At 38.1% G+C, this 22827-nt stretch overlaps 3 protein-coding genes across 4 annotated transcripts; 1 reads left to right on the plus strand and 2 right to left on the minus strand.

Moving 5' to 3' along the window:
* Window positions 1-3713: 3713 nt before the first annotated feature.
* Window positions 3714-7454, minus strand: LOC138000117 (methylmalonic aciduria type A protein, mitochondrial-like). The gene is made up of 3 exons (XM_068846291.1): window positions 6869-7454; window positions 4766-5082; window positions 3714-4287 (listed from the first exon to the last, which is right to left on the minus strand). The coding sequence occupies exons 1-3, from the start codon at window positions 7395-7397 to the stop codon at window positions 3985-3987; spliced, it is 1149 nt and encodes a 382-aa protein (XP_068702392.1). The 5' UTR covers window positions 7398-7454; the 3' UTR covers window positions 3714-3984.
* A 4-nt stretch (window positions 7455-7458) lies between these two features.
* On the plus strand, window positions 7459-18019 carry LOC138000116 (kelch-like protein 5). 2 transcript variants are annotated; one of them, XM_068846289.1, is made up of 4 exons: window positions 7459-8446; window positions 10923-11262; window positions 13989-14188; window positions 14438-18019. In XM_068846289.1, the coding sequence occupies exons 1-4, from the start codon at window positions 7585-7587 to the stop codon at window positions 14779-14781; spliced, it is 1746 nt and encodes a 581-aa protein (XP_068702390.1). In that variant the 5' UTR covers window positions 7459-7584; the 3' UTR covers window positions 14782-18019. The 2 variants fall into 2 exon arrangements, with proteins under 2 accessions (XP_068702390.1, XP_068702391.1); XM_068846290.1 differs by having other exon boundaries at window positions 7460-8446; window positions 10944-11262.
* Window positions 18020-20006: 1987 nt separating this feature from the next.
* On the minus strand, window positions 20007-22012 carry LOC138000118 (transcription factor VBP-like). Its single transcript, XM_068846292.1, has 2 exons — window positions 21786-22012; window positions 20007-21681 (listed from the first exon to the last, which is right to left on the minus strand). Exon 2 carries the CDS (start codon window positions 21634-21636, stop codon window positions 20929-20931), a length of 708 nt encoding a protein of 235 aa, XP_068702393.1. The 5' UTR covers window positions 21637-21681; window positions 21786-22012; the 3' UTR covers window positions 20007-20928.
* Window positions 22013-22827: the final 815 nt, after the last annotated feature.

Raw genomic sequence — 22827 nt, forward strand, 5'->3', positions numbered from 1 at the left:
CTTTGTTTTTCAACACTCCTGCTGTTTCACATCTTTATTTGGTGTTCTCGGGTCCATCTTACAGCTCTCGCTCAACTAGTCCTGCTTAATTTTAACTCTCCTATTTGTTAGGTATACAGCTCTTTTTGTATGTTCTTGATCTGACTGAACAATCAAGTAGTGCCAAGCACACGTCAAATGACGCCTGCAAGACGCACTACGCCTGCGCGTCAGCACATTTTAAAACAATTGTCTTAACATACTTTTTACCACAATTGCTTGTAATTTCGCAATCTGTCCCGGGTTGCTCGAAGCATGGTTAGCGCTAACCAGCGTTAAATACCATGGAAACCTATCCATAGGCTTTGACATCTCTCAACCCACGGTTAGCGCAAACCAGGCTTCGAGAAACCGGCCTCTGATTGGCTAATTTGTCGTTGTCGATAAGAGTCTAGACAACGCTGCTCGCGTCATCCTTGCGTCAATTTGTCACGCAATGTAACAGCCAATCAGGAACGCTCGTTTTGGGAAATAAACCAATCACATTGCGAGAAAGTTATAGACACTTTGAGTTATGATTTTGGTCACGCTCTGAAATAAAAACTTTCTTTGGCGTTGAATATTGTTGTAGACTCACTCGGCTACGCCTCGTGAGTCCACAACATTTTGACCACTGCGATGACGAATATCGTTGTCGATAAGAGTACAGACAACGCTGAACCACTTTCGATTTGTTAATTTTCGTTTACAAAGAAAATCGTTTGTCTCGACGAGATCTTACAGGTTAGTCAACATCAGATTAGCACGGAGTATGACAAGTACAATTACAAGTACAATTACAAGAAACGAGTTACAATATCTAGAATCAAGTTACATAGCAAATTTACAGAGAAAATGACGATTTATGATTATTACATAACTGTTAAACAGTAGACAAAAGAAGGAAAGGACGAGCGTAAGCGCCGCATTTTCCATAAATTTATCTGGCATACGTGTTCCAGGCAGAACTGGACAATAATTACAATTACAGGTGTTATTTTTAATTACTTAGGAATTTTAGAATATAGATTAAGACACTAATTGAAAACCCAAAAGAGACCGCTGTTGTCATGAATGCGATCTGGAACCGCGAGATCAAGTCAAAAGGCCCAGAGGTGAACTGAAAATAAGTCGCTTCCAAAAATATGGTAAAAGAGATCACCACCGAGCGAAACACAAATAACCGTAGAGATACCAAAAACCAATTAAAAACATTCCTAACGAAAAACTTAGTTGGCCTAGCGTACCAACACCTTTGTCGACACCTGTTCCAAACCAAATTCATGACCTTCGTCAGAGCGAAGGGCTAACCCTCAAAACGTCAGCTTTTAGAATCTCTGTACGGTGGCCAATTTACATTATCAACTCTGTTGATAAAACCAAATTTTTGTATACTTCTTCCCCACCGACGCAGCACCACAGTTTCTTTAGAAACTACCCCCTTCATACAATTTTTTCACCTTTAACAATATTAAGGTAAGTAACGGTAGTTGAGGGTAAATGAACGTGAATAAAAAAGATGAAGGTAAATGAAGGTAAACTGAAGGTATATGGAAGTCAATGAACGTGAATGAAGGTATATTAAGGTGAATGAAGGTAGATGATTGCGATTGGAGGTAGACTAAGCTAGATGAAGGTAAATAAAGGTAAATGAAGGTAGATGAATGTGAATAAAGGTAAATGAATTAAGGTAGATGAACGTGAATGAAGGTAGATGAACACGGATGAAGGTAGTAGATGTAGGTAGATGAACGCGGATGAAGGTAGATGTTGGTAGCTGAAGGTAAATGGACGTCAGTGAAGGTAAATGAAGGTACATGAAGGTAAATGAACGTGAATAAGGGTAAATGACGATAAATGAACGCGGATGAAAAGAAATGTGGGTAGCAGAAGGTAAATGAAGGTAAATGAATGTTAATGAAGGTAAATTTAATGAACGCCAATGAAGGCATATAAAGATAAGTGAAGGTAGATGAAGGTAAATGAAGGTATATGAAGGTCACGAGATGAAGGTAGATGAACGTGAATGAAGGTAGATGAAGGTAGATAAAGGCCGATGAAGGTAGATGAACGTGCATGAAGGTATATGAAGGTAGATGAAGGTAAACTAACGTGAATGAAGGTAATTTTGAACGTGAATAACGGTATATTAACTATTAAAGGCAAATGAATTTAAATGAGGGTAGCTGAATGTGAATGCCGGTTGATGACCATGAATAAAGATAGATGAAAGTAGATGGATGTGAATGAAGGAAGATGAAGGTAGATTAAGGTAAATAATGGTAGAGGAAGGTAGGCAAACGTGAATGAAAGTAAATGGAAGTGAGTGAGGGCGAATGAAGGAAAATGAAGATAAATGAACGTCAATGAAGGTATATTAAGGTAAATGGATGTGAATGCAGGTTGATGAAGGTACATTAAGGTAAATGAACATGAATGACGGTAAATGACGGTAAACGAACGTGAATAATGAATATTATTGAAGGTAAATGACCAGGAGTCAATGTATAACAATACAGATGATGATAAACTTTTATAAATGGAGGTAGATAGATATAGATGAAGGTAAATGTATATGGATGACTGAATTGTGGGAAACTGAATAATTTAGCGTGTCTTACATAGTTGGGGACTCTGGTGGGTATATGCATGAGGTCTTTTCCTTTTTCAGAGTCTCTGTGATGCAATGGTACAAACTATTTTCTTTTTTTAATGAATGTGGTTATCAAGATATCAACTGCAATTGTGTGGATTACACCTTGAAACATTTAAAGCGCTACAACGATGAAAAAAACACTTCTCATTTTTCTTCACATTTCGAAAGTCTTTGTGCTGAATACTCAAATTCGAGATTTTATGCAATCACTTCATGAGAAAACTATTTACTTTAACAACAATTTTTTCATTTAAGGATGGTTTTCACTATCTCCGGAGTTGGAGTCGTAATCGGAGTGCAGAGCGATACAATCTAGTGAAAATAAGACTATCGGAGTTGGAAGCAGAATATCTATTCCGCTTATGACTCCATCGCTTATGATCCAGTGAAAACTGCATTGTCCGAGTTGGAAGCAGAAGCGGAAGAATAAACCAATCACAAATTATGCTCGATTCCAAGCATTGTGATTGGTTGGTTCTTCCGCTTCTGCTTACGACTCTGACAATCTAGTTTTCACTGGATCATAACTGACGGAGTCATAAGTGGAGTCGGCAGAAAATGGGAACGTTCTGATTCTTCTGACTCAGATTCCGTCGAGCTCATAACTCCGCTTACAACTCCGAACTTTAATTTTCACTACGTCATAAGCGCTCTTACGAATCCGACTACGACTCCGACTCCGTCGCTAGTGAAAACCAGCCTTCAATGGTCCGCCATTACTAGGTGTGATTCTGACTGATAAGCCCTAAAAGAACTGGATCGAGGAGAAAGTGACGTCAATTACTCACTAGGTTACACATGAAGACAATATAAAAGGACATCTGTATCTGTGTCCGAAATATGTCATAAAATGTCATCTGCCATTCTTTTTTTAATGCCGAGTCTAATTTTCTCGCGCTAGAAATATATTTTACGACTAAGTTGTGCTCGAATGAATTCGAACAAAAGCAGCGTGTGAGGCGACCCCTTTTATAGTGTGTCTTCATGTCTAAAAATGCAGTGTGTTGATGCAGCTTAATTAGTATGCAAAGCAGTCAGCAAGAATAGCTGTAGACCAGCAATAATTATTATTACTGGTCTGTAACTATTCTTGCTGCACTCCAAATAAGGGGCAGGTTAAAAGAAAAGAAGTAAAAAATCTGAAAAACCCATTGAATCACACTCTATAGACCCTCAAAATGATATGATATTAGATTTGCTACGAGCGCAATGCTATAAGCAATAGCATCTAATGATAAGCATGTGAAAAATTCAGACCTGGAAAACCTCTCTCCTTTCCAACAACCAAAATTTTGAGATGGAAACAAAACTTATTCAGTCTCAGGAAGGGATGAATTCATGAATATTTTAAGAAGCACATCAGCTGCCATGCCAGGCGTAACAACTCCATGAGCAACAAGTTTCTCATAGTAGTGAAGTTCTTCTTGGACCTCAGGATTGGACTTAAATCTTCCTATGATTTGTTCTTTGATATGGTTCCACATCCATATCACATGCTGTCTGCACCTTCTTTCTTCAAGTTCTCCATTTTGTAGCATGATATTATAAAAATGTTGCATGTTTTCCCATGCTCTCTCAATACCATGACCAGTGTGAGCAGATATACGCAAAACCTAGCAAAAACAAATTAAACCAAAGAAAGTCAAGAAGTGTTGTTACTTTTTTAAATAAAAGCATGTAGGATACTGGTCCTTAAAACCGGAGGGCAATGGTTGTCAAAATATGATGAAGTAAGATCATCTTGGTGAGAAATTTAAATCATAACTGAGGACTATCAATGGTGACATCAACTGACATTTTAAAACAACGTGAGCAGAAGTTATCCTCAGAGTAAAATGATTTGTGCAGTGTCACTGAATTGTATATGCAGTCTGGTCTTTGACCTAATTGTTCAGTAAAAACGCGATGATATGGGTCTGTCTAGTTAGCTGTAATGTTGCTGGCTGGAAAGACTGCAATTGGTGTCTATGATGATTTGACTGTTCCATTCCTTTTGTTGACGAGACATTTGTAATAGTTGGCCACACTTCAGTGAAGTTTACTCTAAGTTTCTAAACCAGCTCTTTTAGAGGCAGTTTGAACATAGCTTACCGGAGGATTCCAATGCCGCGACTTCTTCCTCAACAGTTTCAAAGCACTAATGTATTCAGTCTGAATTCTCTGAGCTGGAATAACAAGGTCTCCATCAGATTTATTTATCAACACAATATCAGCCATTTCCACAATGCCTTTCTTGATTCCTTGTAGTTCGTCGCCACCAGCTGGTGGAATCAGCAACACAAACATGTCTACCATATGTGCTACAGCTATTTCTGATTGGCCAACTCCCACTGTTTCCACCAGGATGGTGTCATAACCAGCAGTTTCACACAAAAGAATAGCTTCATTTGTGCTGCGGTTGACACCACCTGAAAGGAAAAAAAGTATCAACAAACAGATTAAAAAAAAAGGAGGTATTAAAGATGAAATAAATAACTTGAAGATATCATTAATACTTCACTCATTTAAGTGTACTTTAGATTAGTAATCTCAAAGAGTTTGGCTCTTCGTTCTAGTAACACCAGTACAACTCATGGATGGCACAACACAAAGGAAACAAATACAAGGAAAACAGGAAACAATAAACTACAGAAATTTAAGTATCCAAATGAAGTAAAACAAGTTTTTTTACAACATGAGTAAACTTGTTTCCTTCATAGACAGCACCTGCTTTTAGCTTTTCAATATTATCAACAACTTCCTTCCCTGGGTCTCTCTTCTCTGACTCCTTTGTCGCTTTCTCCTCAACGACAAAGGAGGCAGAGAAGAGAGACCCTGGGAATGAGGTTGTATTATCAACTGTTTCAAGTTTGCTGAAAATATATCCAAACCTCATTCTTAGTCAATGATTAGCCCTAGGGTGACAAAAATATACTGGAATTTGAAAGAAAAGACTGCCTTTTGGGCTAGGAATTGGACAATGAGCACCATGGTTCTGCAGTTTTGCATTGATCGTTCTCCTATTAAATCGTTTCAGGAATAAAACTTGACAATTGAGGTCAAAGGGAAATGGAATATTGACTGTTTTAATGCTAAGCTGCAGAACCATGGTGCAGGGCTAGGAAAGTGGTGAGAGCACTCACTTCCCACCAAATATGTGGCCTGGGTTCAACTCCCAGACTTGGCGCAAATGTGGGTTGACTTTGTTGGTTTTCTACTCTGCCCCAAGAGGTTGTTCTCCGGGTCAGTCTCCCATTTTCCCCTCTTCTCAAAAACCAACATTTCATTTGATTTGCATTAATTTGTTGATTTCAGTTTACATTGAGACACCTTTTTCTTTCCTCTGTCCTCAAATTGATGTTCAATAGCTGAAGTTAGATGTATTATAAAAATTCAGTCCTAAACAAAAGGCATCAACTCGAGGCTCTGGGGAATAAACTCATACAAATCCTTACTTTTATTCCCCAGAGCCTCGAAATCATGTTCATTGTTTTAAGTTGAATTTTAATATGTTAAAATTTGCTATTTTTGCAAATCCCACAACACAGTTCATTTTGGGGGGTTATTTATATCCAGTTCACTTTTCAGCGGTCCTACCTAAACAGGTCTTCTCGCATGTGGAATGCTTTGGCTTCTAGTATTGAAGGATTTTGTGACCGTAACCTACCAACTTTTCTGTGGTATACTGCTATAACCCAGAAGACCCGCGAACCTGGAAGACCATTTGTCCGTCATGCAACACCGTGTGCCACTTAAATGCAAATATTACTGGCTGTTTCCGAGAGTTTCTTTCTCTCTCTTAGTTATCTTAATGTACTAGAGTGTTTTTTAGCCTTTTTAGGATACCCTGGTCCTGGAGTAATTGGCTTATGCTGTTGCGGGTTCCAGCCTTACCTAATTTATTTGTTTATTTATTGTTTATTTTCATTAATTGTCTCTGTATTTAAGGCAAAGTTAATAAACAAATAAAACAAAACAAGCTTGATACAGTCCCAAGAGTAAATAACTTGTATTGTTTTAAGTAAAGAACCCCCAAAATGTATTGCATTATCATTTATGGGAATGGGAAAATAGTCTATTGGTCTATTGTGATGAGATTGCCCAACCTCCCACGTCCCTGGCTTCCCCTTCACTCCTCCCCCCCACCCCCCCCCCCCCCCCCCCCCCCCCCCGCCACCCTTCACCACAGGACTTGAGGGATTATCAATATTTTACCCAATGTTCCAGCTGAAGGGGATGGTCTGATATATGCATGAGGATCCCGCGATAACTCAGTCATGCGTGTCTTGTCACCTAGCAATGATCCTCCAGTGGTAGAAGATGATGGATCAACAGCCAATACAGCTACTCTGTGATTCTTATTTGTCAGAAAACCACCAAATGTCTCAATAAATGTAGACTTTCCCCCTCCAGGCGGACCCGACAATCCAACCCGAAATGAACATTGTTGTCCGTTTGAAAATGGAGGAGCATTATTTGAATATTTCGCTACTTTTGACAAGAGCTTTTGTGCTTGGTGATATTTTAAAGGATGCAAAGTTTCCACCAATGTAATGGCCTGTGCCAAACTGGAACGACGACCTTGAATTAACCCCTCAAACAAAAGGCGAACCTTTGGATCTTCATCGTCAGTTTTGGTTCCAGTATTGACGGAAAAGCTCCTTCTATTTCCGTTTAGTCTTGACAGATGCTTACACGTTGAAAAGCGAGTAAAACTGCGGGTAATAGGGCAGTACCAAGACATTTTAGAACAAAACGTCCACCATTTTTGTTTGGGTTTTGCGAAAGGAAGGGATTGGAACTAGTGACGTCAGCGGCGATCCTTCACGTCCGATCGGATAAAAAAGTCTGAGTTGAGATGACTTTAGAACGTCGTGGGAATCCATTGCATTTTCTGGATTTCAAAATAATTTTAGGTTTTTGCTCATGAAATGGAAGAAGAAGGCGAAGTGATTATGTTCACTTCGAACGACCATCTTGTAAGGACCTTCAAGAAAATGAACGGCTTCCGCAAAAGTTCCCAACTCTGCGACATTGTGTTGGTCGTTGGAGATAAGAGAATCAAGGCTCACCGACTTGTGTTAGCTGCTTTTAGTGATTATTTCAGCGCAATGTTTACTGGTGATCTTTCTGAGAATGGTCAGGCGGAGGTCAATTTGACAGATCTAGACCCACAAGCTGTGGAAGCTTTGATTCAGTATGCCTACACTTCTCACATAGAAATTCGAGTGGATAACGTCGAAAACCTTCTTTCAGTCTCCTGCATTTTACAGATAGATGAAGTTAAAGATGCTTGCTCTGAATTTATGAAACATCAACTTCATCCTTCAAACTGTTTAGGTATTCGCTCTTTCGCGGAAGGTCACGGTTGTAACGAACTTTACAAAATTGCCGATGCTTTTACTAAAGAGCGTTTTGTTGATGTTGTCAAAAGTCAAGAATTCGTGTTTCTGAACGCTGAATGTGTCGGTCAGCTTCTGAAAAGCGAAGATTTGAACGTAACTTCTGAATCGCAAATCTTTGAGGCACTTTGTGTCTGGGCAGAACACGATGAGCAAAACAGGAAAAGATTTCTAGCAAAATTGCTTGGATTTGTTCGCTTGCCATTGCTCACCCCAGAATTTCTTGTTGATAAAGTTGAGATGTCATCACTTTTTCGCGATATGAGCCCCTGCAGAGAACTCATTATTGAGGCCATGAAATATCAACTTCTTCCAAAAAGGCGTTTTCAGTTACAAAATTCAAGAACGAGTCCAAGGAGGTCTACCGTGGGGAAGCTTTATGTTGTCGGTGGTAAGTAAACGAAAACTTTGGAAAGAAGTTGCAGTGAAAGGCGTTGACCCTGTTATCTGCGAAATCTTTATCATACGACCTTCATTATCATGAATTTAAGTGAAATGGGGTTGTTCAACAAGTTTTAATTGTGAATTAATGGTGAAAGGTCACAAGCTGATTCTGTAGTGAAAGACACAAATTTGTGCTAATATTGCCTCTTTCAACTGAATTAAAATCTTGATCGTGAAAGGAAATACGCTTGAATTAATACGACGTCCTTGCAACGTCAAATAAAGAGACCTTTTGACTTACGTCGTCTCGATAGCATTTCGAGTGGTCTCACAACGGTAGAGTACAAGTTATTCATCTTTTTATTTTTTAAAATATTTGCAGTGTCGATTGCAGCATAAAAGTGATAAACTTCAAGGGTCGGGGGTTGATCGCTATTGTCAAACATTCATGGCACTTCCATGCCATAGAAGGTTAAAATTTCTGAAGGAAGCTATTTATGCAAGTAAAGCGTTGTGAGTCCAAAACTCTGATGGTTGAAGGCTCGATCCTTAAAACCCTCAATTATACCTTGCATTGTCTCAGAAATTTTTTTAATCGCGGAGTTTTCACAGTACATGTGAAAAAACAAGGGAAATGAATCCTCAATAATACCTGAGGGCACGTTGTGATTACATGTTTTCAAATAAAGGGCATATTTATTGAGAGAAGCCCATTCAATGCGGCGACAAATGACAATTTCAGCTTAAGGGCCCACTGATGTATTTTTTGGGGTGCGTTGCTAAGGATGTAATGGTTAAGTAACATGAGAGAATTTGGCATTATTTTGGTCAGTTTCCATAAAAGAAAACTCTAAATTTGTCTCCGTGCTGCGCAATTTGGTTATTTGATCGATGGTTTGATAATTTGTATTCATTTTTGCATCCAGCCAAGCATGGTTTTCTTTTTATTTTGAAAAATGTTCTTTTTGAAGACATAAACGATACTGAAATTGCCATAACTTTTTCAAAAAAAGATGATTTAAAAAAAATGCTCAGCTATATTCTGTATTTGGGGGTGAAACGTGCCATGTAAAAAAAAAAAAAAAATTCAATTTCCTTCTGCGATAGAGGGCCAGACTGTCAACACGTAGAATTTGCGAATGGGACTTTGGGTGCGATGCTCAACAAGTTTGCCTTTGAACTCTAAAGGTCTCTGAAGAGTCTCTTGGCCGAGACGAAACGCCGCGTCAGACTAGCCACGAACATTTCACAAGTATTTGACAATAGTTTTGCTTTTGTATAAATTTATCTCGTTATTACACGGTTGGGAATCCTTCTGCGATAGAGGGATTGATCTGAGAACGAGCATGAGGAAGGGCTAGGAAAAACCTTCGATGGAAACAACAGTTTGTGCGGTGACTTTTGCTTGTGAGTGGGTTTTCTTGTCAGCTCATGATATGATGATGTCAGTTACCGGAATTAACATTTCACTTCCTTAGCAACGCGCGAAAAATCCATCTGTGGGCCCTTAAGGTAATTCCCTTGAAATTGTTCTACTATCAAACTTTTTTGGAAATTTGGCATAATTAACATTCATGATAAGAACATTAAAAAAATGCAATAAAAAAATGGGGTCACCGTGCTTGTTTACGCGTCTGCAGGCTCTTAAAATGGGGTATTTTTACTGTTTTCGCGTTAAAAATTTGAATCACCTTCATACAGAATTAAGTCTTGGCTACTTCAAGGACACAAAATTTTATTTTGAAAATAAAGCTTCTCTTATGCACATAAGCAGTATTTCTTCATTCACGCCATTTTTGATTGCCTGGTTGTGAGAATAGCGCACTTTTTGTGACAGTTCTGTGGTTAGCTTGAAGTCCTCGCCTTGGTCAAAATACACCCAGTACGGAACTGTTTTCCAAAAAAAATCATGTTCTACTATCAATTTTTTTTTCTTCTTCAAATATGTTCTTTATTAGACTGTTCTTAGCAAATAACTGAAAAAAAAAAACTCGGGGGTCACCGTGCTCGTTTGAGAGAAAAGGAGCATTTAGTTCACTATTGGGCGTAGTTTGAGGGAAATCTCTTACGTTTTGTACGCGCACCTCCTCCTAATGACGCGGAAATCGTGCGCAGTAGGGATGCACAATGCAATACTAAGCAATTACCTTAAAAGTGAGCAATTGGTTCATTTTGCACTTTAAAGGCTGTGCTCTAAGAAAAAAATACCAGCAGCCCCAATTTTCCAAACCATTAATTCCAGGGTGTCCAGCAATAAAGCTCGTATGAAAAAAGTAAATTTATCTGGTGGCTCAAAGGAAAAAGTAGTCACTTTAGGCACCCAGGTGCCCTTTGAGCACAGCACTAAGACAGAGCTTTTTGATGAACAATGAATTTTGAAAAGGATGACATGGAGTTATCAAAATATTCTTCTAATTAACACTATTCCATTTGCTTGTTTTTGCTCTCAGTTTGTAAGTGAACATTCTATAAAGGAACAATAGGTTCTTTCCTTCCAAACCTAGGTATGGATTCCTCAAAGGGTGCGATCCAAATTGAACATTATGATCCTCGCAAAAACCAATGGTCTGTAGTGGCTCCTATGGTTACCAGACGGCTTCAGTTTGATGTTGCAGTGGTTGGAGGTAATCTGTACATTGTGGGTGGTAGAGATGGGCTAAAAACTCTCAATACTGTGGAATGTTACAATCCAAAAACGAAACAGTGGAGCCCAGTGCCCTCAATGAGCACACATCGGCATGGATTGGGAGTGGCAACATTGGATGGCCCGCTATATGCTGTAGGGGGCCATGATGGATGGTCATATTTAAGTACTGTTGAACGGTAAGTGACGTGCCAGCTTACACCTCAGTTTTCATATAACTTTCTTGAAGTGGGATGAAGTTGTGTCTGGGTGAACAATGCTAAGCCCTGTTGGGGAGGGTTAGTTTGTGGATGGGTGTCAGACCATCTAGGAATAACCCTTCGTCGCCATACACTTCTTGGGGTCGAGCAGGGTTGGTGTAGTGTACTCGCCTTCCACCAATTAAGTGGCCTGGGGTCTTCGCGGACTCAACGTCATAAGTGGGTTGACTTTGTTGTTGGTTCTCTACTCTATTCCGAGAGGTTTTTCCCCAGGTACTTTGGTTTTCCCCTCTCTTGAAAAACCAACACTCCAAATTTCAATTCGATCTGGATTACAGGGCCACAAGTTAAAAAACTGTGATAGGTTATTGCATCTCCCTCTCTAAATAAAAGCTATTATTATTATTATTATTATTGATATTATTATTATTATTATTATTATTATTATTATTATTATTGTTATTGTTATTAGATCTTGGACCATGAATTTATCATCTTGAATTCAATGATCATATGAAAGAGAGATATACTATCACAAATACGTGGAATGGCAAATGTCCTATCACTCCTTTTAACAAACGTATTAGAATTCTCTTATTCTAACCCGATGCAGCAGTAGAGGGGGTTTAGGCCATTAACTTAAACTCTAAATGTCTACATGGTCCACCTTACAGGCATCTGGCGTAATAAAACACTGCTGCTCATTTTTTAAACATCGCATTGTAAAATATTTACAATAGACCGCTTTCATAAATGGTGACCTCCTTTACATTCTTCGTACAGTGGAACCTCGATTTAACAAACCTCTATGTAACGAAGTTCTTGGTATAAGAAACGATATTCTTCAGCCCGGTCAAAGTGACAATAAAATGTATGGAACAGAACCTTGATATAACGAACCTACAAATAACTAAATCCTCGTTATAACGAACACAATCCAGAAGCCCAAATGTAAAATATACCCCGATATAACAAAGAATGTCAACACGTAACAATATGGTTGGCGGAATGGTGCAAAATTCAAGAAATCAAAATTGCCTCCAACATCAATAACCAGCTTGCAGTTCAACATTTTTTTCCCTATGTCAACAACAAAATTCCAAATTCCACGGCTAAAAGTAAGTCAACATCAACGGCAATGAATCACCTCAAAACCAACATCGGAAAGCGATGGCCAACAGGTTTAAAGTACAGGTCACTTGGTTACTTGTTACAAAACCTTTACTTTTTTGATAATAAACTTAGGCCTCGGCCTCATTATCTCTAAAAACAATGTTTAATCCTAAGATCAGCCAAAAAATTTGAAGATTTTGGGTTTCTTTAGTATAGAGGGAAACAAGTGACCTCAGGAATGTGATGTGTGTTTTAATTAAACCTACTGAGCCATGTCAACACGCTCTTTGCCAATACAGATTTGGAGACAAGTGACTGGCTATGGTCGGGGGAGGTTGAAACTGAAAAATTCTAGAATGCTAGTGCTGGCAGTAGAACAGAGCAGCCTCGAGAGTTGTGAATGGGGCTTTTTTATATATATATTGGTAACAGCTAGTCTTAAATTCTGAGTAATCAAACTTTACTACAAACGTTTCCTAAAATGTTATTTATAGTAACCGGCCAGATTCAGAAATGCTGGGTAGCGCAACGTAACACCATTAAAAGAATTATACCTCGATATAACTAACATCTTGGTTGTTTTTCTGCAAATTCGTCATATCGAGGTTTTCGATGTAACAAACCCTCAATAAAACAAACCAATTTCCCCAGTCCCTTGGCACTTCATTAAATCGAGGTTCCACTGTATTTAAGTTAATTAGACCTACTACCCTCATTTTGAAACAAAATACTTTTGAAACTTGCTCGCACCAAAGGTGCGCTTGCGGAGCACCATGGGTAAGAAATTATGATAACCCATCTGTGCGAGAAAATTTGGTTTTGATCACCGTACATACTTCCACCCCTCCATGTATGCCATTGTGACCAGTACCACGTGACCATATCACAGGCTCAAACTTAGGTCTCTTTTCAAGGTCAGCTTTTTTTTTTTAAGTTGACCGCTGACCAGATACTGGGTTGTGATTGGATCACAGGCTCAAGCCAGGTTAACTTATTGTAAGAATCCTGGGAGCTCTGCTTTAAGGCTTGGCTAAATTTGTCTATGATGAAGTGATATATGAAATGGATCATATATGAACTGTGGATGTGAAATCAAGTGAAGCTATGATCCTCGCAGTTATGAACGCAATTTTTGCAATTGCGTAGAGAAGCCTGAAAAATTCAGGACTTCAACGGGGTTTGAACCCGTGGCCTTGCAGTACCGGTGTGACCCTCTAACCAACTGAGCTATGAAGGCACTGACGGTGGGAGCTAGTCATTTGTGGGTTCTAATGTTCCTGTGAGGAATTAATCATAACTGCGAGGATCATAGCTTCACTTGATTTCATATCCGCAGTTCATATATGATCATTTCATATATCATTTCATCATTGATTCATTCTTTGTGGTTTTCTTGTTTGGATACCCCACGAAACACTCACTGTCGTCGTTGAAATACTACATGGAGAAAGCTATTGTTTGATAAAAAAAGACAAGTTTTTCAGCACCAAGGCTGCTTTAAAAACCCACCTCTTCATATCTAAATTAACAACATTTTTGCTGGCACAGCAATGTGAAATCATTCTTTAGTACCGTAATTATTCATTTTGCAGATTTGATCCTGCAACAAAACAGTGGAGTTTTGTTGCACCAATGACAACAGCTCGCAGCACTGTAGGTGTAGCTGTTCTAAATGGGAGACTGTATGCTGTTGGAGGGAGAGATGGGTCTGCTTGTCTCAGCTCTGTGGAATGTTATGATCCACACACCAACAAATGGACAGTCACTTGTCCTATGATCAAGAGAAGAGGAGGTAAGAATCAGTGCCAGACTGCCCAACTCGGATCAAGCTCAAATGTTAGACATATCAAAGAGTTGAGACTCTTGGGTAGGGATAGAGTGAGGGTTAGGGTTAGCATTGTATCTGTTTGTTTTTTGAGTATTTGGCTCAAAAATCTAAAAAGAGTTTTCCAGTGTACGCTTAGTTATCACTGTTAAATTAATCTTGAATGGTACTTGATGGTTCACTGTTGCTGAAGTCATTAATTTTGTTTTATGGCAGGTGTGGGAGTAGCTGTTCTTGATAATTTCTTGTATGCAATGGGTGGTCATGATGCTCCTGCCAGTCAGGATTGTTCTCGTCAATTTGATTCCGTGGAGAGGTATAACCCCAATACTGACCAATGGACAATGGTTGCACCCATGATCAACTGCCGAGATGCTGTTGGAGCTACGTGCCTTGGTGACAAACTGTATGCTATTGGAGGGTATGATGGAACTAAGTATCTGAGTGCTGTAGAATCGTATGATCCAGAGAAGAACAAGTGGGAAGAAGTTGCCTCATTGAACTCTGGGCGAGCTGCTGCTTGTGTTGTCTCAGTCCCCAGTTGTTCAGTGGCTATGTAACCTCAAGAAATAAAACTTGATTTCTGCCATGCACCTAAAAAAGTAGAAGCTGAGAATCAAACCTTCTCGTAACAAGGCCTCTAGATGACGTTTATGATTTTTTTCACTGTAATCTCACTAAAATAACTCTTCAAGTGCATTAATTATTCATAGAGTGTTCATCCAACCGAGAGATGCCAATTTTGTCACGTGCATGTGGTTTGAAACTCCAGTGAAACACTGAAATCAGATGTTATCCATGAGTTCATGCCATATCAAACCTTCAGTTTGATAAAGCATCAAACTCTAGTGAACTCATTTCTTAATTTGGATAATTATTAATATATGGAAATATACACAAAGAAAAGGCAAATTACCATGACAATGCAATTTATTATTACAAGAAACTTCCTGACAAGGTTTGAAAAATTCTTGAATATTTCCAATTTTCTTTATTCCTGAGGCTTGATTTGAGCTACAGATTTATTTCAAAAACTTGTGCATCATATTTCATCAGTATTTCCAAACACTCTAAAACAGTATTTAAAGCACAAGGCTAGTTTAATTTCCTGATGAAACACTTGCACTCATTTTTGAAATAGTACTTCAAACATCGTTGGATGTTGTCCTTCAGTAGCATTTTAAATGAAACAGTTTAAAATCCAATTGAGGCCTTACACTACTGTAAAATTGATGTTAAAATCGTTAAAAACGTTTAGAATCCGAGCTCTCGCCGATCTACGGCATCATCAGGCATCATCAGGGATAAGAAAATGTGTGTAAAGCGGGAGAATGTGGGGGTAAAATGCCTAAGATAAATAAGGAGGTATGAATATGAATAAAAACGAGTGGTATGATCTAATGACCGAGTGTAAATAAGATATGCTAAGTAATTTCTAGAATAAAAGATCCGCGAATTCACTGCATTCCTCTTGGGAGTTCATAGTAGGTTTGTACTTTCGTATGTAAAACGTTTCGAGCAGTCGCAAATTTGCAGGATCGTTTTCTCGCACAATACTCTTAATTTTGATGCCTTTGTAGACTTTGTTTTGGCACTGAGAGAGGTGTTTCTTCACGGAGGAGTTGTCATTGTTCAGGTGTTCTCTCTCACACGATCGTGGATAAAGCGTATAGTGCTCCCGATGTAATGCTACTTCAAACGTACTTCAAACGTGTTAATTGCCCATTGACCCCTGGGAGTGAGACTTAACAGATTTTACTGTCTAACACCAGACAATTTTACTCGTCAACTAGGGACGTTTTAGGAGATTGGAGGTGCGAATGGGTTAATTAATCTTTCTTATCCCAAAGATGCTTTAGTGTTTTGTTTAGGTTTATGTACATGTATATTCTTTTATCGTACTTTAATTCCTAGTGACCCAAGATAACATCATAAGTAAGTTTTACCATAACATTTCCGTGTATTAACTGTATAATATTGTAACTAGACAAATTATATTTATTTAACTAACCAGAGGTTGGAGCCAGCTGGTAGAAAAAGTACTGGTAACTATTTTAAATTTTTCTTTCAAATTCCACATTCCAGAAGTGTCAAGTTTGGCAGGAGCTCATGGCTTACAGAAACAGGCAAAGTTAAAATAAAATTGTCAGAAGTAATTTATTGTACCATGAAAGAGAGCCAAATATTTTTTATTCCAGTCAAACACTATACTGTTCCAATGACATCTTGATAAGTGATTTATTGTAAATTTTTTGTTTTGTCTTTTTGTCATTGTAACTGTCAGAATATGGTAGTGAGTTAAGTTAAAGAAAAAATTTAATGTTCGTACAAAGCACTACAAGGAGGGTCTATTACGCATCATATACTCTGGTGGCCTCATGGTTTAAGTCAATTTTGAGTGTCAGTCTACAGTGTCATACATATATTTGTGGCGGTTTACAGTCAAGAAATTATTGCATGGTTGCAGGAAATCACAAATTTATCACATGGTTTTCACATTTTTGTGTGTTTGGTGGCGGTTTATAGGAGATCCCAAACTTGGCTTTAGTGCATCGTTATAAACAATGTGCCATCTTTTTGTTTGTGAACTTCTCATTAGATGCTAAAACTTTTTACTTACAGGTTATCTGAAAGGACCTAGAGAAAAGATCTTTTGTTGTCTTGTTCTAAGGATCTTGTGGTCTTTGTGTTGAGAAACAATGTGTGACGTACTGTCAAAAGATCAGTCATTGTGATTCTCATTCAGCCGTAAAGGTGGTTTCGGCGGAAAGCGCTTCGCAGTCTAAAAAGAAGAACGACCCCCTATAATAGACCCTCTATAAGGTTACGTCCTGAATTTTAATATCCATTCTTAAATGAGGATCAAAAACATAAGTTCACGTGTCACAACGCATTACTACCGTGGGGGATTCAAGAATGCACATACACTGCTTTCAAAGAGGAGGGCCTTGAGTTTTTGTATGCATTAATGAAATTAATGAAACTAAAATAATAGAGGATGGGATAATTATTAATGATTAGACATGCCCCAACCATGGCATTTCAGCGTTGCTTCATGCAAAACCACTGTGCTTGTTGTATGGTGCAGTTTTAGGGTGCGTTCGATTGACCATATTCTGGAATAGGAATACATGGAATAGAAGTTAGAAATCCCTTGTGTTTACAAAGATTCAAATTAAAATTGTCAAACACCTGCTAAAATGCTATTTTAAACATATCTTTATTATCCTTGTTGCTTTAAAACGCCAGACATAGCGTTTTAAATCATCACTCCACATATACTTATTCCGGAATAGGGTCAATTGAACGCACCCTTAGGTAGGTTTTGAATGTGACAATTAAGTACTAGTTTAGTTTTCATGGACCCACTATGGCAAAAAGCTGTGTCTTTTTCATTTTTTGTGCGTAGAAGACGCACACCTGTGCATTAATGGGAACTCTGATCGTTGCCCTATTAATATTCATATAATTTATGGAAGTCGTACTTCGTGATATAGTAATCAGAGGTTCTCCATTAATGAGTACTATCGTCTAGAGTTAGAGTAAAATACTCAGTCTGGCCGGTTTAGGCTGGTTTGGGTGTTAAAGGAAAAATATCTTTAAAATAAACTACAGCAAAAAGTATGTAAAACACCAAAGACAATCACAAAAATGGAAGTTATCATTATTACAAAACATTAATTTTGAAACATTGCATAGCGTAGGCTAATGCAATTTAGGAAAATGTACATATTAGGCTGCAAATTGTTATGTGAACCATCATTCAAAAAGTCCTCGAAATAAAAATGATTAAAGCCACATGGTAGAACTTTGCAGGGTTGAGGGCTGTGACAGATTATTTGGGCCAGAGCATGGATGTGGATTCATTCCTTGGATCCTTGCTCACTATTGGCTTTTTTTGTTTGAATCATTGCATGCTTACAGTGCTGTACTATTATAGTATTTGCATAAATTATTATGCTGATAGATAAACAATAATAATGTTATTGTAAAAAAAGCTTTGTGTTAAACTGGTGAAGACCTTGCTATTCACTTGCATTTCATTGAACAATAATGAATTGTATTTTGTGTTTTCCTTGAAGAATGTCGCCAAATGCTAATAAAGGTGGCAGGGTATTGAGCAGCAGTTAATGATGTATGCAAGGACAACACCATTCATTTGCAAATATTTCTAATGAGGGTTTATTTTTAGTTGGATTTTCTTCAATAATTTGTTGTAAATTAGCTGCAAATGTCTTTCATGAAACTCTTCAACCATTTTTTTTCTTTTTTCTTTTTGGAAAATGGCTGCCGGTTGGATAGTAAAATTGACACAAAAGTTGGCTGTTGTTGGCTCTTGCTGGAAATCCTCTTTTAGGGCAAACCATTGTCAGTATTTTCTGAGATACTCAAGAAAAGATTTTGATGATCTTCCTTGAGCATTTGGGCTTGTTTTGTTTACTCTGGCGGATTTAATTTATTACCGTTAACACCGTAATAAGCCTCAAGTTCATAATAATATATGAGTCCCCCAACAAACATTTTCAGTTAAGTACCCAGAAGTAGTTATAAACGGGGAAAATGTTTACTCCCTTCCATTTTGTGCTGCACTTGATACAAAAGTTAGAGAGTTCCAATTTAACCCATTGACTCCCAGGGGTTCCCCATTGACGAGTAAAATCGTCTGGCGTCAGACAGAGTAAAATATGAAGTCTGGCCGGTTTGGACTTCAAAGGGATAAAATCCTCAATAACATAGTCTTCACTTATAATAACCTGTATCATTTTGGTTTAACACACTCTCTCCGAATTGTACTATTTTTCAAGATGAACCAAAATCCATTGAACATTTTTTCTTCCTTTGCAAAGTTCCATTTGACTTCTGGAAACATGCCTTGTCCTGGCTTGAAGACAACATTTGTGTTACGTCGTTAAATATAATGGATTTAATTTTGGAAATGGAAGAGGATTTTCTCTTGATCAATCACATTTTATTGATAGGGAAATATCTAGTAGGTATATTCAAGGAAATGTAATGGAAGTCTTCCTTTGTTTGGCGGTTTTATTGCCCAGGCAAGGCGTTTCATAGCAATGAGCTACATATCGCGAGGGAGAGGGGGAAGGAACTTTACATTTAAGGAAATGGGAAAAGCTAATGAAAAGTTTGACAGAGTAATATTTGTTGATTGCTCTTTGTAATCTCGACTGGCTATTTTATTGTTGTTGTTGTTGCCTGTTTATATGACCATAGGACTTGTTTGTGTAAATGTTGGCATGTGTATTAAATATATTAAAAATAATTAAAAGAAGAAAAACAGCAAGGGAATGCTATTCATGAGACGTATTCCATAATAACTACTCATAACCTTGTTGGAATTTTACGAAACGCAATGTGCCAGGTTTTACACCGACGAAACTCATCCCTAAAAATTTCTTTGCCACTTACATTATTTTTTTCATATCCAAAGATATTGCATCTTCAGTCATTGAAAACAAGTACTGGTAGTAATTAATAGTTTTTCAGTTCACTCTGCTAAAACCTGGCCAAGGGTTTTGGAAATTTAACAATGATATAACTCTCTCTACTGTATTCAGCTAAAATACTGTAGGTACACTTTCACAAAAAGAAATCTTTACGGGTGTGTTCAATGATTGGTCGGTTTTTTCAACCCTCATTCAATTGGTCAAAATAGGAAAACATTTTCTATACACCATGCACTTGCAAACAAAATATTCCAAATTGCAAATTACATTAAAAAAATTGAAATAGAAAATTACACATCTGTAGTTACAAATACCCATGCAGCTTTTGCAAAAAAATGGTGTTGGTATTTTATTGCTGGAGTTACTGTGTTGTTATGTACAATTTAAGTGTTCATTATTATTACTATTAATTTTACAGCATTTATTCAATGAGCTCAGTCTGCATGGCAAACATGAAGAATAATGTTACAATTGTGTTTCATACATGTACATGATAAAGGGCGGTTGTTTCGTTCCAGCAATGCAAGCTGAGAACATGCAAGTCTAGCCAACAGCTAGAACACGTTATGTGCTCCAGACACTGCCTATTACCGGGTAGCTCAAATTTTCAGAATTGCTTTAATTTTAGTTAATACTTCTTTTTCATTCTCCTTATTGTTTTTTTTCACATCATTGCTTCATTTAAAGATACTCCTGATGGTGTGCACAATAGAATCACACAAAACTTCATAACAATGTCCACCAAGATGAAAATGTTTTTATTTGGATGAAAAAAGAGTATGTTTGACATTATGAATACTGTTTATCTATTAGTGATCCCGGCATTCTTAAACAAAATTTAAAAGCTCTTTTGAGGATCTGACCTGTGACCCTCCAATTATATTTTAGAGTCTCACTGATCCAACGCCGATTCAACTGTATAATAATTATTATTTACAAGACAATTATGTGTGTTTTGACTGAATGTTGATGAAATTACTGACCACTGAAATGCAAAGAGGCCAAAGAAAATATCCTGCAGATGAAAAATTCACGTGAAAGAACCTGAATGGATGTCACGTAGAAATAGGTCAATAAAATTTAAGACCTTTGATAAGCTGATGTCCGTTATTTTGAACAACAGAATTGATATCAGAGGCGTACTGGAAGGAACAGTTATTAATTAACAATCTTGATGCTGAAAACTTTATTCAAACAACTTCAATCCACGATGATTGTACTTCTACTTCCAATTATCCTGGAGGTTTAATCGATCTTGTCTCCAAGCTTGTTAAGATAGTCTTTCAGCTTTTTAACCTCGTCTCTCAGTTGCTTGTTTTCTGCTTCTAAGGACGCTGCTCTTTCTTTCACGTTGATTTCTTTCTGTCTCTTAAGATCACGGGATCTTTTTGCCGCTTGATTATTTTTCTTTCTTCTTTCCCAATATTTTTCGTCTTTGATAGAATCATCCACGGACTTTCGGGAAATTCGTGGCACTGGATTAGCTGTTTTTTGTTTTTCTGGATTGTCACCTCCCTCTGTTGTCTCTTTTACAATACCATTCGTAGTCTTTCTCCTTCGTTTTCGCGTCGATCCTTTTTCTTTTTCGCTACATGAATTTGGTGATTTCCTTTTTCTCTTTCTTGGGGCTGTAGCATTTTTCTCCGATACAGCAGGAGATTCGCATGAACACGAAGACGTAGTATTTTCAGACGAGCTGCAAACGCTATCACCTCTCCCCTCGTCCGAAGTACTGCCCGTGCTCGGCGAGGCTAACGAAGAATCGTTCGCGTCGAAATGAGGAGACAAACCAAATTCTGATGGAGCATCCTCCTTTTCGATATAATTTACAAAGTCTTGATCCATATCGTCCTCGGAGTAATCACTCTCCGTTCTTGAGAGACCTGCACACAAGTCCTTCACAGCCAAAAACTCGTCCAGGTCCATGTAATTTTTCAAGAAGCTGGCACTCATTTTTGCAGTTTACAACGACGTAGGAAGCCTTCACTTAAAAGTACCCTAACAAGATAACCAAAGACACATTGCTTGAGATTATGATCCGACGAATGCTTGATTCGCTAACGAAAAAAAGTTTGTTTATCTCTGTATTTTGTTGAGCTTACCTGGCGTTTGGAATCAAGATCACTAAATGCTGCATTCGACTAGAACAAGGGCTAAACTAAACGGTTCCTCGATGGAACAGTGTAATCGATTGATGATCTCGTCTCTCGTTGGCAAACCTTACTGCTTTAGCGACTGTTAGAAATGGAAAAACACATTCACTTCCCGCTAGTTTCACGAACTTATTTCACGTGTGTACAATGGATTCATCTCCCAGAACCTCATCTGTAGCTACGAATGTTGTTGATTCCGCTTGTCTGATTGGTGGAAACCATAGAACAATTGAATACACCTCACGTGCGTAGCGTATTTCTCCCAACACAAGTCACTGGGAACCGAGTAAAAAGGTGACTCGGTCACGTTTACTGAACACAACTCGTGAAATGTGCATGTGTGACAGGGGCGAGTGTTTTGAAGCCGAGAACAGTGAATCGCAGATTTTTCGTTGTTCCGGAGTTTATTGCATTTGGTTTTTACTTGAACCAGGTGTCCATAACCGTGAATAGGTTTCAACTTGAACATATTCTCTGGAAATCCCATCTGAGTTTTGTGTTGAACAAAATTATCACCGACAGTTGTCAGTCAGACGTTAGTTCAGATCAGCATAGTGGAAGAAATTTGGAAAAAGACAGTCATCAAACTTCTTCTTTGCCAAATTGCTTTAGACGTTTCGCTATAATTTGACAAAACCGATATGACATTACAGCCCACAGAACTAGCGACGATGGTTTCAGCAGCTCATGTGCGCTTTGCGCGTGAGGCGTAATATTCACGTGCAAATAGACCTCTCCCTCCCCTATTCAAAAAAATACTACTTGGTGCTGCCCACTGAGTCTCATCAAAATTAACGAGTCTTTCAAATGTCAACATCAGATAGGTTGGACATCAATATATAAAAGAAAGACAATTCCGACGGCACGCATAATTTCCTTCGCATCCGTTATGCACCTGTCACTGTAAAAAATTCAAATCACGTCTCCGTTATCCAAAACGTCTGATTGAGACACTCCTGTCAGACATCAAAATCGCAGAAAGGGAATCAGC

Source organism: Montipora foliosa, chromosome 4, assembly GCF_036669935.1.
Source record: "Montipora foliosa isolate CH-2021 chromosome 4, ASM3666993v2, whole genome shotgun sequence".
Taxonomy (NCBI): Eukaryota; Metazoa; Cnidaria; class Anthozoa; order Scleractinia; family Acroporidae; genus Montipora; species Montipora foliosa.